Source organism: Ananas comosus, linkage group 1, assembly GCF_001540865.1.
Source record: "Ananas comosus cultivar F153 linkage group 1, ASM154086v1, whole genome shotgun sequence".
Taxonomy (NCBI): Eukaryota; Viridiplantae; Streptophyta; class Magnoliopsida; order Poales; family Bromeliaceae; genus Ananas; species Ananas comosus.
This window is the reverse complement of record NC_033621.1, coordinates 23,650,155-23,672,010: the sequence shown is the minus strand read 5'-3', so window position 1 is coordinate 23,672,010 and position 21,856 is coordinate 23,650,155. Positions and strand designations below refer to the sequence as shown.

Here is a 21,856-nt window from a genome sequence, read left to right as displayed (position 1 = left end):
TAGTTAGCACATAAATTTTTGATAAATAGTTATTAGGTTCAATAACATTTATCTTTTAATACTAAAAATAACATCTTACGGCTATACTAGTACACTAGCTGGATTATTATCATACTAATAACTTTAGGACCTTAAATTATTTTCATCCTATACATTTTATTTTAAAACCTCAATAATTATTAAATAATTTCTTAATGATGAATATTTAAGATAATAATATTATTCATATACACTTATATATATATTATGTGTAAACCTTACATCTTGATCATTGAAAAATTAATATTTTCTTCTTAAGATCACTAAATCTTTTTAATATTAAAAATTATAAAATTTTTCATAAATTATAGGATATACAAGTAGTTCTTTTTTCATTTGAGAGTGAAGGTGGAACCGAAGCGGTCTACAGCTGCACGTGGTGGACCGTGTCCAGCATATAATTTCGTGGTGTACTATGAGTCTATGACGATATTCCTGCCACGTGGCGGACTCGTGGGCCCACCCTCGGAGGAGGAATTCTACACTGTCACACTTGCACCACGTCATCAATAACAAGCCAATCACATTCCTTTTTTTCAAATAAAAGTACAATAAAAATACTTTTTTACAATCATGATGGAATATTTATTTTTAAAAAAATTAATTTGATTGATTTATTACGCCACGTCACTTATATACCCGTTGCATTCCCCACGCCCACCCCCCCCCCCTTTGCATTCTAGAATCCCCCCCCCCCCCGGAGGGCATATCCTATCCGTAATCTTCCGTACCGGTTCACATGAATCAATTCCTCCTCTTTTGCCCTTTCTTTGGTCCCTTTCATTTTTTTTCTTTTCCTTTTTTTTTTTTTTGCTTTAATTTTTGTATTAAAAACTCGTCCAAAAATGCGCACCATAACCCCGCTGTGTAGAGAATATTCCGCTGTAAAATTCCCAACGAAGAAAGAAAAGGAAATGGGCGAATAAAAGAAAAAAATTGCAATTTGATACCTGTAGCACATCACGATTTTTCACCCGTATATTTGAATTTCTAAATTTTAAAATATCCGGTTCCTATAATAATGCAGTGCTTTTAATTCAGTTTGATAGTACAGGGACTAGCCAGAAATTTGGATAGTACAGGGACTAGCCAGAAATTTTGCAACAGGGAAAAACGAACCCGTTGCGTTGCTATTGCAATTTCCACTCTATAAAGGGTAAGAGCTCCGGTTGCCGCTTCCCCCCCCACCCCCCACCCCCACAACGATCTCTCGCGATAGTGCTCGTACATAGTAAAGGAACTACGATTGAGAGAGAGAGAGAGAGAGAGAGAGAGAGGGAGAGCGAAAAGAATTGGTGACCGGCAGATGGCGGTGAACAACCGGGCGAAGCGCGTCACCGACCCGCTCGACGCGAACGTCCGCGCCCGCCTCCGCGGGGAGGTGACCGCCTACGCCAGCAGCGGCAGCGACCACGACTCCGCTCCCTGCCTCTCCGGCCTCGTCCACGCCTTCCTCCTCCAAAACCCCCCCTCCTCCGAAGACGACGGCGGGGATCTCGAGGAGCGGGAGCGGAAGGAGGAGGAGGAGGAGGAGGGAGTAGGACGGGGCGCGGCGGATCGGGCGGCGGCGGCGGCGATGAGGGAGCTGCTGGATCCGCCGGCGGAGAGCGACCCGTTCCGGATCCGGCTGGCGGCGCGCGGCGGCGGCGGAGGAGGCGTGGCTGCGGCGGGGGGGGGAGGGGGGGCGGCGGCGTTCCGGCGGGCGGCGATGGCGCGGCTGCGGGCGGCGGGGTACGACGCGGGATCTGCAAGGCGGCGCTGAGGGGCCCGGCGTCTCGGCGGGGAGCTACGAGTACATCGACGTGGTGGTCGCGGCGTCGGCGGCGGAGAAGAATGTTAAGGCAGCAGCAGGTACATCGTGGACGCGGAGTGGCGCGGGGCTGGAGGTGGCGGGCGACGGAGGGGTACGGGAGGGTGGTGGGGGCGGTGCCGGCGTTGGTGGTGGCGAGGGCGGAGGCGGTGGGAGGGCTGTCAGGGTGGCGCGGCGGCGGCGCGGGCGGTCGCTGCGGCGCCCAGGGCCTCCACGTCCCCCCCTGGAGGAAGCCCGCTACTTGCTCGCCAAAGTGGCTCGGCCTACCGCAGGACCACCAACCCCTGGCCCCCCTCCTCCTCCTCCTCCTCCTCCTCCTCCGCCGCCGCCGCCGAGGTCAAGTGCCGCGCCGTAGGGTTTTTTCCGGCGGGTTCGGGCGGGTTTAGGCTCGCCCCCGTCGCTCGGACGAGGTAGAGGTTCTTTCCGCCTCTTTTTTTTTTCAATTAAAAAAAATGCAGTTATATATATGTTTTTTTTGTGCAAAATATATATATGAGATTGCGCGAATGATCGTCGTATCGATCTCTGTAATGTTTTGATTTATTTAATTTACAAACGTATCTGCGCGAAGTGTTTAGGTACCTTTTCCTTTTTATTTTTGTATAAATTTCTAATAAGGCACGCTCTGTGTATTTTGAAACGTATGTATTTTTTGTATAATTTCATATATTTTTTATGATTAATGATGCGTGAAAAGCCCATATAAATATATAATCATAATATCATATTAAACAAGACCAATTGAAAATTGAAAATTTAGTAATAATTCGTAATGCTAATATTTTTGGGTGACTTAAATACTAACTGATGTTGTGTTGATTTATTTGCGGAGCTACCGCGCGGACGCTAGCGGTGCGACGCGGCGCACTGTGAAGAGCATGATGAGCTGTACCGTTTTTCGTGACGTGGATTGTATCTTGTGGATAATGTTTTACCAGAGTTTTGATTTTTCTTTCTTTTCAGATTTTGGTAAAATTTGAACATTTTGGGCGATTACATGCGGGAGTAGGATTGATTTAGTAGGTGTCTTGGTGATTTTTAGGAGATGGAGAGTTCAACTACCACACCTGGTAAGATAGAGCTCATCTGGAATACATTAGTAGGACAAAAGTTTAGTAGGATTCCGGCGGTGAACACATCTCGTTCCGTGATATATAGTGGAGGGTTTTCTGAACACGCGTATAGTTTAAGAATAATATAATGTCACGTGGTAGTTCTGTAGAGGTGCATCCTATAAAATATGTGCAGAACGTGTATTATTATATAGTTTATTCACGTCATAAGATTTTTTTAAAAAATCCAATCTCATTCAATTTGTACTTTTTAAATGGAATTTGATAGGAATATGCTATTTAATTCTTTAAGGTTGGTGTGCCGAATACATAATCCACCTCATGATAGCCCTTGGATTGAGAGTTTGCGTGCTGTGGCGTTGTGTGGTGGTTCTCCGATAGCCTCCGTGAGACTTTTATAATTCTTTGACTTCAGAATGAGTAACACAATATAATTCGATAATTTTATCTCAATAAAATTGTTTAATTTAACCGGCTTCAATAATCTTAACTTTTCACGATTTTTGCCTCTTCTGAGGCTTTAAGGGTAATATCACTCTCTTTTCTTATTCATTTTCAGTTCAATATAATCGGTTTCAATAAGCTTAACTTTTTACGATTTCCGACCCTTCGGGGTTTTAAGGGCAATATCACTTTCTTCTCTTACTTTTTAATTCATTTCTGGCCATCTAAATTTTGAGGTAGAAAAACTTAGAATTGATGTAAGAATGAACTATAACATCATGTTAATAAAGATGAAAAAACATATCATTGTCCTTAGAAGCAAGTCAGAAATAGTCTTATCAAAGAATATGAGATGAACAACCTAAGACCTCCTCACAGGACAAGGACAAGCCAAATAAAAAGATTGAAAAAGCTAAAGAGCCACCAACTTTGTCCTCCATATTCATGCTCATGGGGCTCGAATATTCCAAAGTATATATGGGAACAACCCAAAGAGCCATGTATAAACTAATGTGTGAGTCCCTACATATCCTCTGAGATCTGGTTTGGCTACAGTATATTCTTAGTTTCGACTGAATGCACCACGAAGTGCATGATTAATTGTTTGCAATATGGTTTAATGTGCTGAAAACAGAAAGAGAGATAAAAGACTTTTTTTTTTCTGAGATAATTGCTTATATATTTTTCAAAACGTCTGAAATATTCTATTTATTCATTTTTTTTTTCAAATATAATCTACGTATATTTTCTTCATTATGTAAAAATACCCTGTTGTTAGTGATCGATATGTCATCACAATTAAATCTGAGTTAAATTTCTAATATAGTTAAAATCAATAAAAATACCTATTTTATTCATAACTTAAAAACAAATAAAAAAAGCTAGTAACAATATAAGGATATATTTGAAAGGGAAAAAAATTAAAATACTTTTTTTGTCCCTAACTTAAGAGTAAATAAGAAAAAATAATTGGTGATGATAGAAGGATATATTTGAAAGGGTAAAATAATAATTTTACAAAGATAACGTCGGTTTCTAACAAAATTTAACTCTTTGAGTATATTTGAAAGTGCTTGAAATTTAAAAATAATATTTTTAATATTAGTCTTTTAAGAAAGGTAAATAAGAAAATAAAAAATTTTTCAGAGATATATAGTCAATTGACACTTTTTTTTGCTTCTCTTTCCTCAACAACAAAAAAAAAAAAAAAAAAGGAAAACAATAGTGAAGGGAAAACAATATTGATAGAAATTGAAAAATCAGACTATTGGCATGTTCAATAGCCCAAAATTTAGATTTAAAGAGACAAAAAAGAGTTTCTAGCATTGTTTAGCAAATAAGGTCTAAAGATTTGTTTGGTCCTCTTATAAAATGGGTAGTAGCTCCACGAAGTGTTTTCTTAATAGAGAGTTGAGCTGCAATGCTATCACTAGCAAAACGGACTCCGTTGCCACCCATTTGGTTTTGATGACGAAATCTCAAATCGACAATTAGCACCATTAAACATGATTTATGACACTTAAAGTATTTAAAAATAAATTTTCAAATTTTTACGACATCATTAGCCTAATGATCAAAGAGTTGCAAATTTTATAATTTTAATGGTCGATATAAGGTGTTTTTTCATTTAACGGCGTAAAGATATATATCTAAATCAATGAAATTTTGATTAGAAAATTCTTTAAACTATTTAAAACAAGATCTATACTCTTGATGTTGATCACAAGATTTCTATCATCATTTTTTAAAGAATATTCATTTTCGACCGTTCATTTTTGTGTCCACTTGATGAATATGAGAATAATATCAAAAATATATGAAATTTGGTTTCTAGATTTTTCAAGTGATATAGGTCATGTTCAAGGTTACTGATTGTCGATTTGGGGGCTATATCATCGAAAATAAATGAATGGCAATGGGGCTCATTTCCTACCGACAGTATTCCAGCTCATCTCTCTCTCTCTCTCTCTCTCTCTCTACAACGTTGAAATTTCTTCAAAAGGTTTCTGTTTAGACCATCCCAGATTGTAGGTTCCGCCTTTCAGCTATGGCAGTAGCTTAAAAATGTTTCTATTTGTCAATTGCTCTCGAGATCGTTGCAAGTTAAAACCAAAGTAAAAAATAGGACTAAATTGACAGCAAAAATATGCGCTAAATTAATATGCTAATTGCTTAGGGAGACTTGCAGTGTTTTGTTACATGCATGATATGAGCCTGGTTACGTGAAGATTATTGAGAATCACAAGTGACGGAACAGAAGGTCTTAAATGCAGTACAATATGATTTGTTTAATTAAAGATATTATAGAATAGGGAGAGTGATAAAATGTGGCTATTAAAGAATTGTATAAGTTGAAGTAGTACAACGTGGGCATATTCTAAGGTATTACACCTTATGGATGAGATCAAGAGTTCAAACCTTCTTTTTTTGTTAAACAACATTATCCTAGCTTGTAGAATAACATGCATGGCTAGCCAATTGCTACTTCGTTTTGAAATGCATAATATATAGCTGTTAATTTCATAATTTAAAATTCTATATATGTCTAGAGCTGTAGATTGATCTGGAAATTAATCCAGTTGGGCTTCAAGAACCACTTGTTAAGGAATTGGTAAAAATGTTATGAAGACACCGTCGGCCATAGGCCATTTGGAAACTCGACCTCTCTCGACTTTGAATTGCAGGTTACAATCTAAAAATCTTGAAAAGTAGAGACTCTTTATTTAAATTTGGTTTCGAGCTAGCGGTCTGGTTTTCAGGCCGTATTGGATTTGATTAGCTCACCTCTGGGGTTTTGTCCAGCTACTTTAGGCCTCAGTCTAGGCGAAGATTTCCGAATCGGACCGGATCAACTAAAGACACTAGAAACCTAGGCTCGATGCGTATTTTATTTGGCTTTGGATTCTCAAGCCTGAACTGAACTAGCTCAAATGGGGAAGTCGCACGCTGGGACAAGTTTTGAGCCAGAGCCAGACCCTATCAGGCCTCTGATTCTCAAAACCGCATCAGCACAATGAACCAGACCTCGTCAGATCAGGTTTTCCTCTAGTCGAGATGTATCGATTATACGAAGAAACTGGAATGTCTTGTGGGAAGAGCTTACTCAAATAGGTTTTGCGTCGAAGTTCTGGCGGGCCAAACGGGCTAAGGCTAGATCTAGAACTTCGAAATTTTCTGCGAAACTAGGTCGACTAGTGAGCCCAAGTCATACAAAATTCCGCCCATGGGCTGGTTTCGTTAATTATGATATGAGGTTGATTTTAGCTTGGGTCTCTCTCAATCAAGCAAGGGAATACAAGAGAATTCTAAAACGAATATATATATATAAATTATAAAGAAGAAGAGTATTAATTTATCTTTATTTTGTACGGATATCCAAACTATAGATTGAGTTTAGTCAAAACAACAATGTGATAAGCAGTTTGTTTAATTCTTCCTGATTACAACAATCCTTCCTCCAACCACTGACCACAATTTTCTCCCTTTCTTTTGACAGTTCAACGGTCACATTTGATAGGAGCAATTAACCATACGTGAATTCAATAAATGACCTGGTTCTGTGCGATCACATGATGTGCATTGGTTTCTCACTTAAGCAACACCATGTGACAACCAAATCTTCTTATGGCTCTACTAAAATAGTGCTTTGGGATTGGGGACCATTTCCTTTTTAATCTCGTAGAATGTCATAATCATAAGTTTTTGAATTTTGGAGAAGGATCCAAAATTCTACTTTTTTTTTTTTGTTTCTTTCTATTGGGTGGAGCCCTATAAGTGGCATTTTGAGAGTTTTTGTTCACTCATCACAATACATCTGAACAAAAGAGAAGGAAGATCACTTCAACACTATCTCCATTATATGGTCCCCAACTCAATAACTGTCAACAATGCCTTTCACCTCTTACAAGACACATTACTACTTTCTTGCTATACAAAATATATAGTTACTTTTCAGAATCATACTTTTAACTTTTTTGTTTTCTTAGTGCTTTATAAAAAGACATCATATTAGAAAAGAGTGTAAACAATAGAATCTCGAGTTAAGGAATGTTTCTTGTTTTTGGTAAAACTGGTAAAATGTAAAATGCAATAATAATTGAAAAATATTCTGTCTTAATATCAATCACTATATTTTGGAGGCACATAAATTACAGTAAATGTCGGATCATAGCAATATATAACATTTAAATAAGTCTAGAAGATATTATATCTTGTTTATTAATAATTTAAATAATATGATATCAGGACTAATTCTAATATTCCTTCTCTAATGATTTAGATTCGTTCCGTCTTTAACGTTTTATTCTAATGGATTAAACTATGAAAGTCTAAATGAGTTCAACACCAATAACACACATTAGAATGAGATAGATATTATTCTAAAAAAGAAATCAAAAGAAAAATAAAAAGAATATTTCGGGGTCAAACCCGTACAGGTCAAACCAAAACTTACAAACGTATCCACCCAATCAAATTTCAAATTCGACAGATTTATTTAATTAATAAAAATGTAACTACCGACCACAAAATAATCTAAAATTTAATAACATCAAACCCTTTAAATAAGTAACAACCGCTGCATATTCAAATCAGATCATAAGGGACCCGAAAAAGATAGTGCCAAATACGAGTTCCATAATACGTACCTTCCTCTTCTCGGCTCCCGACACCGCCGCCGTGGTCGGAGGCGGTGCCAGGGCACCGGCCGACGCCGCCTCGCCGGAGCTCCGGCTGGGGACGAGAGCGAGCGTCCCCTTCGCGGCGAGGTTGTCGGGGGCGAAGGCGTGCTTCGCGGGAACGCCGTCGACCACGGCGGGGCCCACCTGCCACACGTGGCTCACCCACTCCGTGCCCTCGGGGAGCTTCAGCTTGGCGTAGAAGCGCACGGCGCCGCCGCCCTCGGCCGCGTCCTCGGCGGCGAGGTCCGAGGGCTGGAACGCGATCGGGGACTCGGCGATGGGGCCGTAGGAGGAGATGTTGTACGTCTTGACCCCGAGGGCGCCGCTCTTCTGCTTGAAGGCGACTAGGGCTTGCGCGCCGGCCATGCCCCCGCCCTCGGCGGGGTTGATGCCCCACGAGACCCACCCCGCCGCCGAGGGCGGCGGCGCAGAGAACGCGACGGAGAGCGACGCGGCGGCGGCGTCGTAGGTCCAGTGGAGGGACGCCGCGAGGTGGGGTAGGTCGACGCACGACGCGTACGCGCGCCCGTTGGAGAACCTCGCCGCCGCGCACCCACCTCCGCCGCCGGCGCCGGCGCCGGCGAAAACCCTAGAGGGGAGGGCGAGGACGAAGAGGAGGAGGAACCCTAGAGGGGCCATGGTGGCAGCGGCTCTGGCGAAGAGTACGAACCCTAGAGGGGAATATTGTTGGATCGCCTCCGCATTGGGTCGCTAGGGTTTATAAAGGAGGAGAGGGGGGGAGTCCGAATCCGATCATGGAGATTGGGAAAATGGGGATTTGTTGAAAAGTTTCCTTTCTCGGCATGATTATTATTGTTGCCGCGGCGCGTATGGCGAAGGTCGCGAGAGGACGTCTCGGGATCCGAGGGAGTCTCGGAGTGGACGCGTGGACGTCGTTCATTGGATGGATCGCTCTGGGCGAATTCGCGGAGTATAAGGAAGGTAAATCTCAGCGTACTTGATACGATCCGGCGTTGTCGTTATGTGAGCCCGGTGTACGACGCAGCGCGCCGCTTTTGACAAAGCACCCGAGGTTTTGTTTTATTTTGTTTTTTTTTTCCTTTTTTCGGGGTAAAACTTACATTAATAGCATGTTTGGTTCATAATTAAAATAGAAATAAAAAATAAATTATATTATATTAGAATAGAAAATAAAACGGTAAATTATTTTAATTATTTTATTTATTATTGAAATAAAAATCGGAAAGGATATCTAGAATTTTGAAAAAAAAAATAGTTAAAAAATAAAAGAGTGACGAAGGGGAAGAAGAGGGTGGCGTTTGTTAGAGAAAGTTTTAAGTGGTTTCCTTTAGAACGAGCAAATCCGAAATTTAAAGCTAGATTGGATCATAAATAAATTAGATTAATTCTATTCTGGGGTAGAATGAGAATCCAACTTCAATTCATGTGAAACATACAACAATTATAAAAATTAATGAATCTAATTTTTGATTCTACTATAGTCTAAATTAGGTGAACCAAACAAGCATTAACTATCATTCAATTGAATTTTACTATCTAACTTTTTTAAATTATAGTTGTACTGGCTGATCTTTTATTCTATCTAATCTGATTTGAGCCAATTATTCACTCCTTAACTTCAAAATTTGAATGAATTTTTATTATTATTGATTTTGTTAGCATACTTTATATCATTTACGTAACTACAAATTTATAAAATTAAGCAATTAGATTTTATTTTATATTCAAAGAGCCATCAAATTATTTAAATCAAATAAATTGAAAATTTTGATACTAAAATCAAAATTTTGAACAGTTGAGTAGTTCAATCAAAATGGCCTGTAGTTCAGGTAAAATTTTTATCTTTTTTTTTTTTTTTTCTATATTTTGGAACCTAATGTAGCGAGCATACTAATCTCAAACTTAATTAGCTTGTATATTATATGAGCCAATCGAGAAAGCTCTTGTTGACCCAAGTTATAACCCATCCAAAAGCGACAGTTACATTACTTGAATTAAGTTAAACTCAGATTCATTTTATTTTAATTAAGAGAACTAAGATCAATCAAAGTTCATTTTTCTTAATAATTTAGTTATTAGGCCATCTCATGAACACATGCATGCACGCGTCTACACTTGCGTGAATACAAACAGGCATGAGAAAAATGGACGTGGAATGCATGCACTTGTATCTTTGAAAAATAAGACATGTCACGAACTCGAGTAATCAATCGATTAGAATGAGTATGTTGATATCATAGATAAGTGAGATAATGCCCTTCTTAATGATGAGAAATAGCAACCACAACAACACTTTGTCTCATGAAAGCTTCACATTTACATTTTCTTTTTGGTTTGCCAATGAAAGGAAAAAAAGAATCGAAAAAGATGAGGAATGATAGAGTCAAAAAGAAGAATGAGAAATAACTTGTTACAGATACTCATATTACATGACTGCATTAGAATACAGCAGAATACATTTATGGAGACTCAGATTTGTTACTCAACATACAATTAGATATTTCAACAAAAAAAAGACAATGTACATCAGGACCAAGAAATTTCAGCACATCATTGGATCATGTTCATCACCACAACCTTCAGAAGTCGTATTCATCTCGAACAGATCCGATAATTTAAGAATCATCACTTTCAGGATTCTTCTTAAACATTATCTTGATATATGGAGATTAATGGTAATCTCTTGTTCAATTTCCTATACAACTAAGCCTCTCCAGTACGAGTGCTCGACCGACCGTCCCCAAAGTTCCAGAGATCTTTTAGTTCTCCTCTTTTCGCACTCAATATAATTATAAGACCTAATAATTCCGACAAAGAAATAATATGTTAGGACTTGTTATACATGAAACATACTCGGCTAGCCCAACGAAACATAGGGGTTATTTGCATAGCAAATACATGGAGGTGCGCAAATAGTCCTACAAAGTTGGGATTTGCACATTCACCCCTGAATACCTAGTTTATTTTTACACACACCATGTCACACCAAGTTTCTAGGGATACTTCTGCAAAATCACAGAAGTACCAACTTTCTAGGTGTATCAATGGATTTTTTCATAACTGCAGGGGTGTCTATGCAAAAAACTGATATAATGATTTTTTTTTTTTAGAGAAAAAGAAATTGTTACCTAAAGTAGAAGGAACTAGGTAGAGCAGGGCAGGTTGTCCATGCCCATTCATTAGGAAAAGAGCAAGATATGTTGCTGACAAGCCTGCAAGCAAAATATCATGGTAATACGTCATATAACCAATAGAATATTTTTTTTTCCCGAGGACAAATATAAGTTATGAATGTCACAAAAAAAGATAAGACAATGTTAAATAAAGAGATTAGCTGTATAATGCAATTAAAGGATTTGTGACGAATTTCAAGCTAACTGGAGATTAACGGAATTGGGACTGAAGTTTATTCATAATGTGCACAAATTTAGTACCCAATGAAGGAACAAATTAGCTTTTGATCATCAAACAGATTATATAGAAAGATTATTTGGACCTCAATATCACCTGTTTGTGTCACTATCATACTTGGAAAAGTTGATTCAAGTGGCAAATTAACGACAACAAAATTCAACTTCAACTTCAACTTCAGCATTGACGTTAATCTTGCTTAGAATACTAATCTAGCTGCCATAATTACCTGTCTACACAATGTCCTTCAATGTGAAATTGGGATCAAAAGTGAAGCAAGAGGACTTAATCGCCCATTGAATGATGAGTATAAATCAGCAAGTTTGTGGTAAACCATTTTTAGCATAAGAGAGAGATACAAAGGATGAATTTCACAGTAGATGTCTTCATGAAGAAACTACCATTTCGATCTAGAAGGTCATGTGCTAAACATAGCAGAGAATAGGCAAAAAGCTAAAACATGATTGAGCAAGCATGTATTAATTATTTCAGCAAGACGGGAGAGTTTGTAGGGACGGGAACAAGACAAACGCGTGAAAAGATTAGTGTGATAAAACAAAATATGAATATAGACAGAAACAAAAGGTGGACCTACCAAATGCGTAACCAATACTTAGCCAAAGAAAGTAACCGTCTCTGATGCTCTTTTTTGTCAACTTATCATATCTGCAGTAGTAAGAAAACATCGAAATGCTAAGGTGCAGGAAAGAAATATATCAGAAAATTTATTGCAATTATCACTGCACATGTTATAGTACAATAAAAACAAAGGCATAAACAGATATTTTAAATTATTATGATGTGAAAATTCATCTCCTTTTAGTAATCGGCTCAAAATAGCAAATGGAAATAATCATAAATTTCAGGTTGTAATACAGATTTATTATTGCTACAAAGCTTCCAATTATGTTTGTTACTGCATATTAATTCTTCTTCCATCAATCAACAATCCACTCATCACAACACAAGCCAAAACAATAAGCCCATTTCATGGCATTTACCAGCATAGATAGAATAAGATAATGCACCATATCCTTAGTTTTTTTACCAGGATATCCAAACTTATAGATATTCTTAGTTTTTACTAGGATATCCAAAATATGCTCAAATGCAGTGCCCCGTTGTATACATTGAGGTTTGCACTTTCAGCTACCTTGATAATCAAAACTTATAGATAATCCCTCAATCTATTGGAACACCCTGCACTTCACCCACCAATAGACAGGGTTAAAAGCACTATATCCAGAACGTATTATCAGAAATTTAGCCTTCAAATTACTCTATTGACTGTTCAATTAGGATTTAAACAGCGATTTTGCCATACAAAGCTAAATACTACATGTCTAAAACTTCAGGAAAATAGAACTAATTTTTGAATTTGAAATAACAGAATGTTAGAAAGATAACCTGAAACTGAAACAAACAAGGAGGCCAGGGAAAAGAATATCGCCAAAGCCAATCATGTCATAGCCATCCCAAGGATCAAAAAGTTTAGGTAACCTAAGAACCATCGGAATGGATGGTCCACTGCCGCTGCCACGTGCAACCTATAAAAATAAATATAGATGTTAATGACGTTGCAATTAATGATAGCAACTCGATTTGTAGCTTGCTATGCCATAGAACTTCAGTATTATCATGATGCAGAGTGTTGAAATGTATGATTCACTTCACTACCCTTTTTGTTCTGTAATAGCACATTTATGAACTATGGTGTTAATTTTCCCATCTTTAATACCCATATAAGAACTATTGATTCCCTAGAGAATGGACTTACAGCAATCATAACACTTTCGTGGAATATAAGTGGTGATAAGAACACCCAAAATATATCATAGAAGAATGCAGTGCCAAGAAGTGCCGCTGCAACCTGCGAAATAGGGTTAATCATGAGTTGAGGATTGTTGAGTAAACAGTTATCAAGAACTTCGCTTTTGGAAAAGATCTCTATCATGTACTACAACTCATCTGCAGTACATTCGTTGATGGGTAAATAAGGTTCAAAGTAATTAGGAAGATGACGTTCAGATCATTTACAACTATAAGAAAAAGTAAGTCAAAAGGCTTAAACTATTGCAGACAAATTAAACTTATTTTCACGGTTCAATAACAGACTCTGTCAGCTATCGAAAAAGAAGGTTCATTATATATCAAATCATCAAGTCACCTTTATATTTGGTAACTGGGCCAGTTGCAATACTGTTATCATCAAACAGATACCCTGTATGCATTAAAGCAAAGAAACAATCAAATTTGAAACAAAAGGAACTAGCAGAAAGAGTTAATTGAAGATTTTAGTGGCAGGAAAATGGCAAAATAATGTTGGCACTAATACGAGTACATGTGAAATTGTGCAATCAGCCAGCATCAAAAAATTAATACACTAGATGAGAAATGAAAAATATATAGGCTGTGAATAGTGCAAGATCTTCGACTTCTAGAATTTCTTGACACTTCCATAACTTTCACCCACAAAAACAATTGAATATACATGAAAACACAGCGAAAGTTATAACCTAAGACAAAGTTTGGCAGTTTTCAACACAAACAAAGTGTACTTGCACTAAAATCTATATCATGGAACCCTCGGTGCCTTTAACTAATTGAGCTGGCTTTACAGCAGACAAATTATATATAGTAAAAGCTTATCGCTCTATCATGCATATGTGGCTGCAAAACTGAGTGGGAAAGAATTGTTTATAATATTGCAGCACATTGAATATTGCAGCACTCAACGTGGTATACAATTTCAAAGTGCCACAGTTGTTACCTTTGAATTATACGAAGTTCATTTACTGAGGCAAAGATGATGAAATGTGCAAATAGATATATATCACAAGAAAAAGCAGGTGTGGGAAGGAAATAAAAAAGTATATATATATATAATCTCTTACAAGAATGTCTTGGCCAATCCAGGCATATGGTGATCCCTGTGTCGCAGCCCAATAAATAGCAAATGCAAAACAAAGGGGTAAAATAAAAAGAGACAGAACCAACACTTCCCCCAAACAGGGCAGATTTACTGTCATCTGGCCAGTGGCTGGGAAAAATCTGTTCACAACAGCTAAAAACCTAAGCCTGACATACACAAAGTAACCACATTAAGTTCTAATATAAAATGAATGCAGACGTCACCATACCTTGTCGTAAGAGAAGCTATAACAAAGTGCATTCCCTGACAATATTTCAAAGAAAATATAAGGAGAAGAGTTATATGAAAGGTAAATTATAATCTTCTATTGGAATGAAAAATTAGACAAGTCTGAACATAGTTCACCAAGAATTATGTACCTCGGTACCGCCAATGCAAAACAACACAATCAAGATCCAAACAAAACGGGAGGACATGAAGAAGTATAGAATTATAAGAAGTAGAGAAGCCGCCACAACAAAGACAATAGCTCCCTTTGCTTTTAATTCTAAGATGTCCTCCGAATCTTCTTTGTTATTCGGATCAGATTTAACTTGATCCTGTCCATAAAGAGTAAAGTGGAATATTTAAAGATATATTGCCAAGTAAAAGAGAAGCAAAAACATCTTATAAAACCCAAACCTGTCCGCATGAAGTGAATTCCTCCCAAAGTGAAGCGCAAATGACGGTTCCAACAGCCATCGACCACAGAAAGATTATAGAGAAGTCAATGACAGGTCGGGTTGGAGAATACAATAGTATATCCACTGGAGGAAAATGACAAAGTGAGCAACATCGATGAACAGAAAGAGGTCTTCTGAGTATAAGATGAAAGATATTAATATGAACAAGTACAGGAAGTCTCAAAAACCATTGTCGGAATCCACCAAAAAAAGGAAAAAAAGAATGATAAAGTATAATTGCTCCTCTAAGATGTAAACAAATTCCGTAAATGATGTTCACTATCAAGAAATCTTATTCCTAATAAGACTTAGGACCATGATATTGCGGAATCATCCTGTTTTGGGTTCTTCACTTCTTCCTCAATTGAAGGTTCTATAACAACAGTTACGTTTGGATAATAGGAAGCTGGTGAAGCTTCAAAGCATTTTTTAAGTATACATGCAAAGTACTCAAAATTTTACAAGTATAGCAATAAAAACACATTTTACTGGCAGTACACATTAAGAAAAATACCAGCTTTATGAGGCCATATATGCAAAAGTACATAATATAAAAAATGATTAAAGATAACATAAAGGAGAAATAAATGACCCACATGCAGAAATACAAGTTATTAGTAAGCACCAAGTTTAAAATTCCTCACAGGAACCTCTGAAGCTTACCCTTTTCCCCTGATTCCAAGGATTTCTGAATATCCTCCCCATCTGATTTGGGCATCATGACAACAGAAATTGAAATATTAACCGGAATATCACTTTCAGTGCAAACCATCTTGGAAAGATCTGGAACACCAAAAAGAATGAAGTTTTAAGACATAAAGAACCATTCAGATTAGATGCATATTGTCTGAAAATAATTGGCAAATAGAGTGAAAACAGAAAGCAACCATCATTATCATTTATCAACAGTAAGCCTGCGGCAGATCCCAACTGTGCAATTTTCGCTTTATCGACAAAGGTACAATCTCCACGCTTGGCCATTACAATAGAGTTTGATAACTGCAGAAGATACAGCTTGCTTTAAAAGGAAAAGTTGAATAAAAAACTACACCATCCTCAATTCTCTACTTGCGCTTGCACCAGAATACAAGCAATATCAGAGGAACTTTTGAAAGAAGATATGATACACAATATTAAAATAAGCATAATGCAGTCATGCTAGCAAATGGCTACAAATGTACCATGATGGTACCATGAATTAGCTAAGATTTATGGATACACATCACATGTACACAATTTTATGGATTCGCCTGGTCAAGTTAACTTAATGATGAGAATCCAATAACCTGATTAGTGCAAGAGTACAACTCCAATATATTCACCAGGACATTGCCCAGGAGCAAAGTGAGACCTTGAGTAAATTGAAAACTCTAGGACCTTATATGTTACTATTTAGAACTCCTATACATAGCCTTTTCAACACATGATGCATCTCAATCGCTACAAATACTAGGCTACGTTTAGTCCACATCTTATAAATACTACTTTTGGCCACTTTAAGTCTTCTTTGTTTCACGGTTGAGATTAAAGATATGATAAAATAACTGGTCATAAGAGGGGAAAAAAAAATCTGAAAGTACTTTATTCCGAAAGGAACAAGTTAAATGCAGATTAAAGTAAAGCAACAGCCTCACACTAATCTATTAAAGCACCCTTTGAAAACAACACCAACTTGTTGACATGATGATATCATACAAGTATAGTATAACCGCATAAAAGGTGCCAAATTGTTTTGCAGAGACATTCACAAGTCATAATCAAGAATCAAAAAGCAGAGGTATAAAGAAAAAAAAAGAAGAGGATCATACAAGACTAATACATGTTAGGAGTAATAAAAAGTCAAGAAATAGTGACCTCTGTGGATGATTTAGTACAAGAATTCAAAGGATTTGCAAGAACAGCTTTCTTTTTCAGCACTTCGGAATCATGGCTTGGCAAGGGGACACCAAACCTGGCAGATATTCCAACTAGGCTTTCACCTTCAACACCATTCACCCAGTTCCTTATCTTAACCTGAAAAAATAGGTCAAAAACATTGAATGTACGGATAGTTGCAGTTTCTAAGTGTGCGATATAAACTATGCCTGTTTTCCAAGTCCCTAACATCCTAGATAATTTCAAAAAATTTCCATTTTTTAATCTTTTTAAATAAGTTTCTGAGATTTGAAATTTTCTTTTATAAAATTGCAATAAAAGGATGTGCATGCGATGTTTAAAACGACGAATCTACAAACAATTTGACAAAAATTCAAAATCATTAATGCAACATTCTTAGATTCCTCTGAAAGATGCTAAGCAGGCACTTGCATGAAAGAAAAATTTTAAACTCAAAAGGCATAAAAAGATGAAAAGTTCGAAACTTTTTCATAATCATCTGAAAAATTAGGAACTTGTACAAAAGCTACACAAAATTGGGTGTTATCTTTGACTACTGAATGAGTATGGATTTGAGAATTTTGCATTTTTTTTTTGTTTTTGAGAGAGATAGGTAAGCATGCTATCCGCTTCGTTTATTTCATTTAGAAATAAACTTAGCTAGAAATATGAATCAACTAGGATTCGAACTTGAAACATTGGGTATCAATCACCAAACTCTTTGCCACTTCCGCTAGGAATAGTCGGTGAATTTTACATCTAATTAAATCTGCAAAGAAGAAGATGAGGCCAAGACCACACAGATGAACATATCTTCATTTAAATAATCATTTCTATGGAATTAATCACTTGTCTCTGGAAACTTACGCTTACATAGAACAGAATTTTCAATAACGAGATTACAAGCTTGGTGGGGTTCGAATAAATTACCTTTTGGAATTTATTGCTGCAACCGGGGAACTTGGGGGAGGAGTCGTCGTCGAGGGACGTATCGTCCGCGGCGACGAACCCTAGATCCGGCGCCGAGAACAGCACGAGGAAGAAGAAGAAGAACACGGCGACGACATTGCGGAGGGGAATCGAAGGAGCTCCCGGGGTCGGGCTCGTCGTCGCCATGGCGCGCGCGTGGTTGTTTCCTCCTCCTCCTCCCCCTCATCGATCCTTAAGAGAGAGATAGAGAGAGAAAGGAGGAGGAGAGGGATTCGAAATATACTATAGATGGACTGTTTTTGGGTACCTAAAATGGGAATGGGAAACCTCCGCGCGCGCTCTCCCGCGCGCCGCATAATAAAAAGCCTTATGCACACGTTCGCTCTTTGTGGGTTGGAGATCGTTGGGAATTGTTTCCTGCACCGGGTGTATGAATCCATTTCATGCATCGCGCACGTAAAAAGTTATAAACTTCAGATACCAACTGATCATATGATTTCTTTATTTTCTTTTTTTTCTCCCCCTATATGTAGGCCTCTTTACGTGTATTTCGCATCCAACTGATTGGATTTTAATTTTAAGACATTGCTTGTTGAAAAATTAATCACGATGTATGAGGCATATGGATACACCTGGTTCAGAAAAAAAAAAATCAAAATCAAAATGGTGACCCACAAATTGGGCCTGGATGAACCTACAAGATAGGCCCAAACATTTGGGCCTGGTTTAGCTTCTTAAGTGTTTTTGGTTGCCCCGGTTTGGGATTTCCACCTAGCCTTGCTAAGCCCAATTAGTTTGGGCCAGCAAAATTTGACCCATGTGTGGTATGAGATTAGACAACGAGGTGATTCTCTGCGACTCTGCATAAGTGAGGGATCAGGAACACGCTTTCCTCCACACACACCGATCCTTGGTATCAAGATTCGTGACAAATTTGGTCTCCTAGCCAAAAAAAGGCCAAGCCCTGTGACGGCGAAGTTTAAAGGCTCAATCTAAGCCGTCGATCACTTGTTTCAACTCTGCACTTGAAGCTATAAGCTGAAATTGTGTCGAGCTTAAAGAACACTTGACTCTGTAAGTTACCACCTCTACTAGCTTGTATCTCTTTCGAGATTCCGGTTTGTTTCTACTCTGACGGATGGATTCATCTCGTAGAAACCACTGAGTTAGATAAATCCTGTAGAACTGCGTAAATTTCCTGCATAAAAGGATGCGAGCTATCGCCATAAATGAACTCATGGACTGTTCCATCCACCTCAACCGCGCTCCTTCCTATTTCCTTCCTCATCCCCCCGGTTTTCATCAATTTTCTGATCCTCCACACATCATCCCACATGCCCTCGCCCGCATAGATGTTCGACAACAGCACGTAAACTCCGCTGTCATCCGCTCCAAGCTTCGCGAGCTGCTCAACTGAGAGCTCAGCTAACTCAACACACTTGTGCGTTCGACATGCCGCGAGAAGAGACCCCCACAAAGCTGAAGTGGGTTTCATCGGCATTTTCCCTATCACATTTCGAGCTTCGCGAAGCCGCCCAGTGCGGCCAAGGAGATCAACTAATGCACCGTAGTGTTCAACCTTAGGCTCTATCCCAAATTCACTTTTCATTCTTTCAAAGATCTCTAACCCCTCGGAAACTAAACCGGTGTGCGTACAAGCAGTTAATACACCGAGGAAAGTAAGATCATCCATTGGCGCTCTCTCCCTCTCCATCTTATGGAAAATTTCGAGTGCTAGACGTCCACAACCATTACTCCCAAGTCCTACAATCATAACATTCCAAGTGACAACACTCCTCTCGCACATGCTATCGAAAACATCGCTTGCGAGATCCAAGCTCCCGCATTTCATGTACATATCTATCAAAGCAGTTTGGACCACAACATCAAACAAAATCTTCTTCTTCTTCAAGTAGAAGTGAAGCCATCGACCTTGGTCGAGAGCGCCCATTTGAGTGCAAGCCGTAATGGCGCCAACCGCGCTGACCTTGTCGGGCTTCGTTCCCTGATGAAGCATTTGCTGGAACAAGTCCAAAGCTTCCTTTGGATTACCATGTTGCGCATAGCCGTCAATGAGTATACTCCACGAGATCACGTTCCTTTCAGGCATTGATTCGAATAGTTCTCGCGCTTGATCCATTTTGCCGCAACTTGTGTATCCATCGATCATCGAATTCCAACAGACCAAATCCCTCTTGGGCATTTTATCAAACAACTTACGAGCGCGATCGACATCTCCCACCTTCTTCCCATATCCATCAATTAGTATAGTCCAAGAATAGGGATCTCTCTCCGGCATTTCATCAAACAGATTCTGGGCCTCTTCCATGTCACCGTAATCGACATACCCAGCGATCATCGAGTTCCATGAAACCAAATCTCTCGCGACGAATCCATCAAAAAGCTTCCGACCTAATCCATACTCTCCGTTCTTACAATAACAGCTGATCAAACCATTCCTCACGAACAAATCCTCATCGAATCCTCTCTTAATCACCTCCCCATGAATCAAAACTCCTACTTTACAACCCAGCATCGATCCGCAGGCCTTGAGGACAAATGGGTAGGTGTAGTTATCCCCGAAGATCCCATTTTTACGCATCAGGGCGAAGAAATGAATCGCCTTTAAGGGGTTTCCGCAGTGGGCGTGAATCCTTATGATGGTGTTGTATGAGAAAGTGTCGGGGCGAGGGATTTGGGAGAACACGGTCTCCGCGTAAGCAGGTGAAGTGGGGGAGAGCTCCGAAACGGCGAAGAGGAGGCGGGCAGCGAAGGAGGGGTCGAAGAAGAGGGCGCTTGTGATGGATACGGCGTGGATTTGGAGGATTCGAGGGATTGTTTTGGGTTTTTTGAGGAGAGAGAGTAGGGTTTTGGGGAGGAGCGTCGAGGAAGAAGAAGAGATCATGACATTATTGGCGCGGAGTTTAAACGGGAGGTTTCGATAGAAAAGTAAGAGGTAAAAATGTACCGAGACCCCTCAACAACAGCCCATTTTTAAATCGCCCTCTCAACTTTTTATTTTCTGTTTGAGGCCCCCTAAACCTTTTTTTTATAAGTTTTTGCACTTAGGTAAGTTAAAAATTTTGTTATATTTAAAATTCTATTAGTTATTAAATCAGACATGATTCAATTTTATTTGCTAAAAAATAATTAAAGTCATTGAATTTGATGAAATGATTAATGAAGTAGATAAAATCCTCAAACTTTTTGTTTAAAGTAAAAGTTGAGGAGGCCTTTTTTAAAAAAATGGCCTCTAGTTGAGGAGTCATGTATTTTCACTGAAGAAAAAAGTAGAAATAGATAAAAAAACAAGCACTTCAAATCATTTAAATTTTAATTTTATCTGAAATGTAATTTTATATATGTAAAAGAACGAAGGGGTATAATTCTCATCTACACAATTCCATAGTTGAAGCGGGTGAGTAGAAAATAAAGGATTTTAGAAGGATATACATGTAGAAGAATCACCGTACAGTGAGTAAAACTATCACTTTTTCACAAAAAAAAAGAGGAAAAGAGTGAACAAAAAGATAATATAACGTTGCGAAGTTTTTTTTTTTTGTTTTTGAGAAAAGGTAGCATGCTACCGCTTCATTCATTTAGATTATGAACTTGGCTACAAAATGAGGCATTCAAGCCTCAGAGAACAAACGAAAAAAAAAAAAAAAAAAAAAAAACGTTTCCTACTTAGTACAAATTAAGATACGCTAAAATATAAAGAGTAAATGGTAGCTTGCTACCTTTTTCTCAATATATATATATATATATATATGAACTAGGCTACTATGCTATTAATAGCACCAAGTCATTGGTGCTATCAAGTTTTTGACCATTGGATTAAGAGATGTGCGATTAGGATGATGTGGGCCCTCCTAGGGTTGAGTGGGTAGTTGGTTGAATAATATGATTTAACGGATAAAAATAATCAAAAAGGTAGATCTAACGGCGGAAAACTTGGTAGCACCAAGTGTTTCGTGCTATTAATAGCATAGTAGTCGGACTATATATATATATATATA

At 38.4% G+C, this 21,856-nt stretch overlaps 4 protein-coding genes across 4 annotated transcripts; 1 reads left to right on the top strand and 3 right to left on the bottom strand.

The window, feature by feature from the left end:
* Positions 1,052-2,430, top strand: LOC109708963. Its single transcript, XM_020230943.1, has one exon. It carries the CDS (start codon positions 1,346-1,348, stop codon positions 1,799-1,801), a length of 456 nt encoding a protein of 151 aa, XP_020086532.1. The 5' UTR covers positions 1,052-1,345; the 3' UTR covers positions 1,802-2,430.
* Positions 7,778-9,032, bottom strand: LOC109718233 (auxin-induced in root cultures protein 12-like). The gene has a single exon (XM_020244353.1). It carries the CDS (start codon positions 8,682-8,684, stop codon positions 7,956-7,958), a length of 729 nt encoding a protein of 242 aa, XP_020099942.1. The 5' UTR covers positions 8,685-9,032; the 3' UTR covers positions 7,778-7,955.
* LOC109721043 (signal peptide peptidase-like 2) lies at positions 10,308-18,260 on the bottom strand. Its single transcript, XM_020248459.1, has 15 exons — positions 18,077-18,260; positions 17,838-18,039; positions 16,887-17,045; positions 15,920-16,031; positions 15,696-15,815; positions 14,992-15,116; positions 14,730-14,909; positions 14,579-14,613; positions 14,333-14,489; positions 13,606-13,659; positions 13,216-13,308; positions 12,846-12,985; positions 12,034-12,104; positions 11,156-11,239; positions 10,308-10,825 (listed from the first exon to the last, which is right to left on the bottom strand). Exons 2-15 carry the CDS (start codon positions 18,021-18,023, stop codon positions 10,731-10,733), a joined length of 1,611 nt encoding a protein of 536 aa, XP_020104048.1. The 5' UTR covers positions 18,024-18,039; positions 18,077-18,260; the 3' UTR covers positions 10,308-10,730.
* Positions 18,408-20,745, bottom strand: LOC109721039 (pentatricopeptide repeat-containing protein At3g29230-like). Its single transcript, XM_020248444.1, has one exon. The coding sequence runs from the start codon at positions 20,740-20,742 to the stop codon at positions 18,982-18,984; it is 1,761 nt and encodes a 586-aa protein (XP_020104033.1). The 5' UTR covers positions 20,743-20,745; the 3' UTR covers positions 18,408-18,981.